This window comes from Pinus tabuliformis, chromosome 9 (genome assembly GCF_031772625.1).
Source record: "Pinus tabuliformis cultivar Carrire ecotype Pingquan chromosome 9, CPIR1, whole genome shotgun sequence".
Classification (NCBI taxonomy): Eukaryota; Viridiplantae; Streptophyta; class Pinopsida; order Pinales; family Pinaceae; genus Pinus; species Pinus tabuliformis.
The window spans coordinates 697,969,973-697,979,150 of NC_142307.1; the positions used below are offsets into that span (position 1 = coordinate 697,969,973).

Sequence of the window (9,178 nt, forward strand, 5' to 3'; positions counted from 1 at the left end):
TATCAACCAGTACTCAACTCAACTTCCACACTTTATTCAATCACTTCAGTCAGAATTGGGAAAAGTCCACATATATATATATATTCTGTAAACTCCCAGCAACAAAACCCCCCATAATCTTATCAGTTATTTTATTCAATCACTTCAGTCCGAATTGGAAAAGTCCATACATATATATATATATATATATATATATATATTTTCTGTAAACTCCCAGCAACAAAACCCCCCATAATCTTATTTTTTATATATATTCTGGAATCAGTTATTGTAAACTCCCAGCAATAAACCCCCACTGCCAGAAGTTTTCTTCAGCGTAACACTCATTTGATCTTAGACAAACATTTCACGATAATTCCAATACTCTTCCAAGTTTGTACAAATATCAACATGCTAATTCAAGGAACCTGATTGAAATTCTTTACAGTAAATATAACCAATCCAATTAACAAATAAATGTTCTAGAAAATCCTGAAGAAGTTTCCATCAAAATTTTGGGATTAGTTACAGGTATCCTTCTTTCCAGCCACCCAGATCATCCTCCTCTTCTTCGCAAGGGCCGCCAAGCTCTTCTTCAGTCTGTTAACACAATACCAACAAACAGATTTCTCAATTTTAAGATTTCGCTGTGGCTCTGTCAGCATGTCTATTGATGTGAATAAGCTTAAAATTAAAACCAGAGAAAATAGTCAAAGGGATTTAGTTACAATAGTAAAAAACCAGAGACAACAGTCAAAGGGATTTAGTTAAAGTGGGCTGGAAATCTATCTTTCGGAAGAAAAAGAAAATGGTTATTCGAAAAAAAATTGATGAAGTAAAGGGACTTAGTTAAAGTGTGCTGGTAATTTATCTTTTGGAAAGAAGAAAAAATAGTTATTCAAGGAAAATTGATGAAGTATATTTCTGAATTTGTTTCTATTATAAATTTTGGAATATTTTGGGATTTGATTTTGTAAATTTTCAGAATATTTTGGAATTTGATAAAAAAAACATGTGGCGGAACATTTAATTCTAAAGCCCAAATAAAATTCCTTAAAACCTTTGGTCTCAGAGGACCATCTTGGTTGTGATCAACCAAAAAATACAAAACTACCAAAGGCAAATTATTAATGGAAGACATTGAAAAGAGGACTGGAATGTGACCTTGGGAATGAAGTTGAGGCCCACTTTGATCTGCCCACAGTAAGTATAATCAGCCAGAACCACGTTGTAAGCAATAGGGGGCAGGCTCCCTGCCTCAAATACTCCATCCAATGGAATACTTCACACCAATAAAGACAAATTATTTCAGAATTGTAAGCCAATTACTCTAACAAGAAGCATCAATATTGTACTTTCAGTCCAGCCAGGGGTTTTATTCATTCTGAACTTTTATTCCTCTTACCTTGCTTCTCCAACAAAGTCATCGGCGGAGAAAGCATCCTTGTCCATTATTCTGATGACGAGATCAGAAACCCCTTCCGATACATTAAACACGAATTTCTCGTTCCACTCAGGATTCCTGCCTGCATCTGTAACAATTTCTCAGTGTTAAAGAAATAGCGATATAAGGGAATTCAGGGTTTATAACCAAATCCTTTAAAGCAAAAAGCCAGAAACAGAATTGTATAACTGAAAAGGCGACACAGAATTATGTAACTGACTGGATGCTACGCTGCTCTTTTGTTGCTGAGTTCTGCATTTCATGAGGCAGTAAGGGTCCATTTGACCTGCAGCCACGATGAATTTATCAGCCAAATCGGGGATGCAGATTAATGCACAATAATTCAAATTCAATTAGAAAAATAATGATTGGATCCAGATCCGGCTGAATAGCATAATTATTTTAACATATGGGAGGGAAGATCTAGGGTTAGCTCAATGTAAATGTTTGCGTATTTGACCTAGAAACTGTCCAATTTAATCCTGTGAGGTTGACAACGCTACAGAATCTGGTTTACTGAGATGCCATACACAAATATAAGAAGAAGGATCCATTAATTCTCAACGAAATTTCTCTGAAAGAAACTTCCACGGTAGTTTTCTAGTTTAAAGAAAAAGAAAAGCCGAGGATATTACAGAGAAAATCAGTGTTCTCCAGCCCCTGGGCGCTGACCAGCAGTACCTCCAACGTTCCCTTCGGCATATTTCGATCTTCTGATTTGGGGGCGCTCACAATTTCAAGTACTTCTATCGATCCACTGAGCGCAAAGAACGGGTTCACAAAAACAACACCGGGAGGATTTACAGGTGCAGATTAGGGAAGAGACGGACTTTCACCTAAATCCCCTGCAGCCGCGTTGCGCAATTGCGCTGACCCGTTCTGGTCATTAAAATGATACCCCAGTTTTTCGTCCACTTAGCCTTCCATATGAAAAAGCAGTTCATATTTTTTTTAAATGACGCGTAAAGCATTCATTAAATTGTTTGAAAATTCAGTGTAATAAAACTTATATATTACGATATCATCGCGGTCAGTCAACGACTGATCAGGGGAGACCGGTGGAGAACAATCCTAGTAATTTGTTGGTAATGCATTTTTACTAAAAAGCTTTGTTTTCTACTTTTTGTGATATAGATTCTGCAAGTTTAACTAATTGTATTTACTGAGATTTTTTACAAAGTTTTTTTTTTTAACTCTGCTTTTTATTAAAAGGTTTTTTTTTTTTCCATGATATAGATCATATAAGTTTAAAGACTTGTTTTTAGTGAGATTTTTTTGGAAGTTTTTTAGATTTGATTGGTTTAATTTCTTTAAAATCTGGTAGGAATTTATTGAAAATTATGGAAATCACAAATTTGATGGGTAACCCTGCACAATAGAAGTGCCCTAGAGTGTTTTCAAGGTGCTGAATTCATATATACAGTGAAAACACTAGTTTAAATAACACAAATCAAGATATCACTTTAAATTTTTCCTCCGCACAAAAAATCCAAAAAATCACACTAAAAACAACTTCAAAATTTAAATTCAATTATTATTTAATAATAATTGATTTTTTATTATAAAATTAATATATTTTATTAAAATAGTAAATCATTAAAATGTTTTTATATTGATAATAATATTTTGTTTGCCATTAATTCTTTTTAGAAATTAGATGTTAATTTTATAAAAAAAATTACACAATCTTTTTTATAGTTAATTATAAGAATTCCCCTTACTAATCATATTTAATATTTGCATTTAAGAGAAATATCAAAATGATAATGTCATTATATCATGATAAATTGAAATTTTCTAAATATAAATACTCATTTCCACATACTTCGAGCTGAAAAAGAGAATATTTTATAATTTGAACATTAAAACATGGAAAAAGTTTAATGATAAAAGTTGAAAAAAGTATCAAATTAACTCTTACCATTAAAAGATTTATGAAATGATACCCACCCTAAAGCACAAAGACAAGACAATTTTTCAAATAAAAAAGCCGGCTATTAATGACATTACAGAGAACTTGGAGAAAGATGACTTTTCAAATAAAAGGCCCCACAACTCATATCCACTATTAATGGCATTGGCATTACCCAAAACGGTAAAGAGGACTTTTTCAAATTCAAGGCCCCACAACTCCTAATATCCATCATTAATGACATTAGACAACCGGGCAACAGCTCAATAAAGTTTATTATATGCATTGTTGGGGGAGAGTAATATTTGTTAGAATAAGTCACAACTCTTAAAATGTAAAATTTATTTCAATTCCATTTTTGGTAGCTTATATGATAGTGTTGATTTATGAAACTAGTGGTAATTTGTTTAATATATAACATAGATATATCTATGTAGTTAGAGAGATGGAGTGAAAGCTTGATTTTTTTTAAGAAATAAAATATTATATTTTGTTATATGGATTGTAATGAATAAGGTTGTTATATGTAATAATAATTTTTAATATCCCTGGATGCGGGTGATGACATGTCAAGGGGGGGCGAGCCACATGCCCAGCATGTGCCGCCCCGTGTCAACCTTAATACTCCAGGATAAACCGCCGTCAAGGTGTAATGGCCCAGCATCGAAGCGATGGGCATTCATTGTTAGACAGAGGTTTTCAATGGTGGCGCAGAATGCAGTTAATGCTCGCCTGCAGCGAAGGAATGGAATACAATATCATCGAACCGGCGCGACGATGTGGGTTCATTGGCATGTCGAGGTTCGAGGGGTGCGAGAGCAGAGAAACTGCGAGTCGGTGGAGGTTGAAGCCGCTTGCTGCTGCAATTCAAGCTGCGGCTGTAGGAAGGGGGGGCAATTCGAGAGATTACTGGAACAATTGGAAGCGAGAAGGGTTAACTCTCGCGCAGGAGGAAGGCGCTCAGAAATCGTCTCACCAGTGTGGGGATTGGGGCGAAATCTGCACAGTGCCTATTCTCACCTATTCTCTCAGGTATTCGAGGGTGGCAGCGAAGAAGACATGGTCAAATTACGGGAGCGACAGCCTAGCAGACGGGGACCATGGAGAGGATCTTCCTCTCGAACCCCTGCAGCAGATGAACACCACCATTGTTGTTGCTGCTACTGTCATAGGCGGGCAAGAGCCACACAACTCCCAGTCGGGCAATTCTTGGAGGTCGGTAGCTCTAGCGAGGGAGGGCCAATGCTTCCGGCATTCGGCTCCGTGGTGTTCACTCTGGGCAGCTCAGTGGACAATGCAGGAGTCAATGCCCACATTTCAGTTCTTTTTACCAAAATCCCTGAAGGAAATGGAGCTGAAAATCCTCTGGGTACGTCGGAGAAGCCTCCAGGAGGCTCTGGTGAGGACACGTTGGAGAAGCCTCCAGGAGGTTCTGGTAAGGATAGCCCTGCTGTGTTGCCCCCGATTGAGGCAGGCAATTCGGGGAAGGAGATTGTGCAAGGCACCTCAAATCCAATGGGGCCGGCACCTCAGGGCATTGCTGAGGACAAATGGAAGGCGATGTGGGAAGGAGTCCCTGAGGGACGGGGGTGGTGCTACGTTGTGGAAGACAAAAGTCTCTGCGAGGACCAGGACTCTGAAGCCCGACTCAACACACGTCCTCCTCTCTCAGCCCGAATCCAGGATTAAAGCTTCTGCGGGTATGTCGGTTCCGGATATCATTATGTTTGTTGGCTGGCAGTTTATGCGTATGTCTGTCTGGTTTATGTTTGTCGGGTCTATTGTCAATTTTCAATACTGTTGGGTTCAGTCAGTTTATGTCGAAAGCCCCTGCGTGGGCAGTCATGGGTCTGTTAAGCGCAATGAGGCCCCTTAGCACGCTGCTACTCACGTCTTTTGGGCCTCCAGCAGCGATTAGATTTTGGAGGGACTCTGTCAGTCTTGAAGGTGATTTTGGAAGTACTGTAGGTGCTGCCCCTGCGTGGGAGCTTTTTGTTTCAAAGCTAAGCTATCCAAGGTGCAACTGCTGGCCCTGGAAAGCCTGTCTCACTGTTTGTAAAGTTTACATGTAAATATAATATAATAGTCTAGATAGTCTTTTAACGATAAAAAAAAATAATAATTTTTAATATTTTGAAGATAAAGATATTTATTGTATGACAAGTAATTGTATATTGAATATTATATAAAAAAGTTAATGAGATAGTTACAAATGATGGTGAAAGTTTGCTTATATATCTAAGTGATATTTATTCACCAAAGATCATGTTCTTAGGGACATATCTTTTTATTAACCAATTACTAGTTAATTAATATATATATATATATATATATATATATATATATATATATATATATATATATATAACATTGTCTTCATTTTAAAAAATCTTTGTCCTCAAAGCTTACTGCTAAAATACTTGATCTCTTTTCTCGTTTCGAATATCTTCTCGTCTTAGAACTTTCATCTTTGTTGATACAAGAAGATATGATATTTTGAGTGATAAACAAAATTGTCAGACCGAGAGTGGATCTAACCATCCTAGATCAATCTTTTTTGAAATCTTCCAATCACTGGAAATTTGTAATGAATTGTTATCATAGGATTAGATTATGCAAACTTCAGTATTCCTTGGAACATAAATATGTTGTTTTCATTCTGAATGGTTCAAATATGTGGACTTACTTAGTTGTATGCTCTTGTGATTCGGATGTCGATAAGGAATTCTTGTGGTTTGATCTCACCCTAATTTGTTTGTGGTGTTTTCTTGTTTTATTGGGGGTATCTGATTCTTTTCATGTTCATAAATTTCTTTATTAATTACGAGATATTCACTTGAATTTTTTGTTATTTGGACTGCAACTTCTGAGTACCTATTCACTTCAACTAATTTATCCTCTTCTTGAGTTATGATATTGATTGTATCGGTATTTGTTCCTTTATCTTTGACTTGGATTGTTACGACTTTAGATTTCAGTACTTCTTCTTGAGTAAGTTGTTCTACCTTGTCATTTAGTAACTTCTTGTCACTTTTAAGCTTCTTTATTGTGTAAGAAGGTTTTAATTGGGATTCCTTAGACGTGAAAGTTCGATGTTTTCTGAATTGTTGACTTTGTCCTTAGTATCCTTCTCTTTGTCTTTTAAACTTTTGACTTGTTCTAATAATTTTTTAATTAAGGTTCTTTAAATGTAAATTTTCTTCTTTATGTTTTGATAGATTGTCGTTGAGTTTCTTCTAAAAAATTTCATTTTTCTTGTTCTAATTTGTGCTTTTTGGCTTTACATTTTCTTCAGTTTTATTAGATATGACTTCTTCACATTCCTTCTGCTTCTCTGATTGAATATCTTGGAACATCAATTTCGGAATATCCTTAAGGTCTTGTATTGAGCGTGTTATCGATTTTGTTCATGGTCATGTCCTAGAAGGGAAACATAAAAAAAATCTCTCTATGTTTAGCATGAATGTACCTAATTCTTTAAACCAAGGTAGACAACAAATTATGTCAACCTCTTTGTTATACATAGATACCACGCTGAATCGAGTTATATATTCATAATGATCAACTCTCACATGTAAATCATTAATTTCATACTCTTTCTCACAAAAAATATATTTTCTTTCGCCTATATTTCTCTCTAAAATTGATAGCTCATTCACCAAATTAATATTGATGTAATTTTTCTCATTTCTTGTGCTAATAGTGATATTAACCTCAACTGTCACATGTAAATCATTAATTTCATACTCTTTCTCACCAAAAATATATTTTCTTTCACCTATATTTCGCTCTAAAATTAATAGTTGATTCACCAAATTAATATTGATGTAATTTTTCTCGTTGTTTGTGTTAATAACAATATTATATGACTGAAAGGGCCAAACATAATTATGTAACTCACTGGATGCTACACTACTCTTTTGATGCCAAGTTCGACATTTTACGAGGCACTAAGGGTCCATTTGACCTGCAGTCGTGATTAATTTATCAGCCAAATCGGGCATGCAAATTAATGCCCAATAATTCAAATTCAATAAGAAATATAATGATTGGATCCAGATCTGGAATAATAGAATAATTATTTTAACATAAGGGAGGGAAGATCTAGGGTTAGCTCAATGTAAATGTTTTTGAGTATTTGACATAGAAACTGTCCAATTTAATCCTATGAGGCGGACTAGACTTCACAGTTCGATTTACTAAGATGCCATACACAAAAGAAGAAGAAGCATCCATGGATTCTCAACAAAATTTCTCAGAAAGAAAATTCCACAATATTTTTCTAATTTAAAGAAAAAGAAAAGGCGAGAATATTACAGATAAAATTAGTGTTCTCCAACCCCTGGGCGCTAACGGGCAATACCTCCAAAGTTCCCTTTGGCATATTTTGATCTTTTGATTTGGAAGGGCACACGATTTCAAGTCCTTCTATTGATTCACTGAGCCCAAAGAAGGGGATCAAAAAAACAACACCAGGAGGATTTACAGGTGCAGATTAGGGAAGGGACGAAATTTCACCTAAATCCTCTGTAGTTGTGTTGCACAATTGTGTTGACATGTTCTGTCATTAAAATGATACCTCAGTTTTTTATCCACCTAGCTTTCCATATGAAAAAAAAGTTCTTATATATATATTTTTTATCTTGCTTGTAAAGCATTCGTTAAATGGTTTGAAAATTCAATGTAATAATATTTATATATTAACTAAATTCATGCTTCTGTGATCTATATATTATGTGTTAATAAATCTTTCAGTGATAATCACATTAGACAAAGTTTTTCTAACATGTTTCAAACCATCCAATTTGGTTCATTGTTAGAACAAGACGGAGAATTAGATCATGGCATTAAATTAAATAAGTAGGGTGTATTGGCTCGATTGGGCTGACCTAGGTTCAATTTATACTACGCACCAACAAAACCCTTCATCATTGCCCCTTTTGGCAACGACCTGCAAGCACATCACAGTCTCACTTGAAGTGACTATGGGAGGATGCAGAACTAGGTTTCTGCAGCCTTGAGGGACTAGGACATGTGGTATTATTATGTTATTTTATTCTTAGCATTTATAAATCACTTCGCCGCATTAGATTAATCACTTAAACATGCCATATAAAACCATAAAATATCATTGTGCTAAAGTAAAATGCAACTCTAATAACTGCTAATATACAACAGATAATAAGCAAATATACACATAAAACACTAAATTAACATGGTTCACCCTAGTGTAGGGCTACGTCCACAAGAACTGTTGCTTAATATAATGAATCTTTGAACAACAACCAGTTCTTGGCCTGCACACTAAGTTGCAGGTTGTCTGTGCACTCAACTGCAGACTCTTCTACAGGCTTTTGCGCACTTAGTTGCAAAGCCTCTCCTTTGCTACCGAATTATAGATCACAATAATTCACCCATAACACTAATATGGATAAAAACTGATTGATTCTAATTTTTTTCTTTTTATTATTTTACCATATATATACTATTACATTATAGGGTTACATCATCAAAATGTAGAAATTTCACGTAGATTAAACTGATTATGCAATGTACTAAAGCAAAATACTTAATCTACTTATACAATCAAACTTATGAAAGCTTAATCTATTTTGAGCAAGATCAAACAGAACACATATAACAGAGAAGAAGATTCAATCACAAATAAAACACAGAAGAATACTTTGGGGAAAGCCTCAACTAAAAACCCTGCTATCTGTATTATCATACAAGTGGAAATATCTTAGGATTACACAAAGCTTTAGCTCTCAAGCTATCCAGCTCTCAGTACAATCCCTCACTGCTGCTCATAGACAAAATAGACAACACATATGCCTTCCTTC

The 9,178-nt window shown here is 35.3% G+C and overlaps 1 protein-coding gene across 1 annotated transcript; it reads right to left on the reverse strand.

Annotated features, from left to right (window-relative positions):
- Positions 1-400: 400 nt before the first annotated feature.
- Positions 401-2,357, reverse strand: LOC149150570 (elicitor-responsive protein 3-like). Its single transcript, XM_089439270.1, has 5 exons — positions 2,059-2,357; positions 1,644-1,709; positions 1,385-1,511; positions 1,144-1,261; positions 401-579 (listed from the first exon to the last, which is right to left on the reverse strand). The coding sequence occupies exons 1-5, from the start codon at positions 2,123-2,125 to the stop codon at positions 505-507; spliced, it is 453 nt and encodes a 150-aa protein (XP_089295396.1). The 5' UTR covers positions 2,126-2,357; the 3' UTR covers positions 401-504.
- Positions 2,358-9,178: the final 6,821 nt, after the last annotated feature.

Excerpts from the sequence above, each read along its gene's own strand:
- LOC149150570 (XM_089439270.1), bottom strand. The coding sequence starts at position 2,125 with ATGCCGAAGGGAACGTTGGAGGTACTGCTGGTCAGCGCCCAGGGGCTG. Across the intron at positions 1,512-1,643 it reads AAAGAGCAGCGTAGCATCCA|ATGCAGGCAGGAATCCTGAG; the intron begins GTCAGTTACATA and ends AAATTGTTACAG. Across the intron at positions 580-1,143 it reads GCCTCAACTTCATTCCCAAG|ACTGAAGAAGAGCTTGGCGG; the intron begins GTCACATTCCAG and ends TTGTGTTAACAG.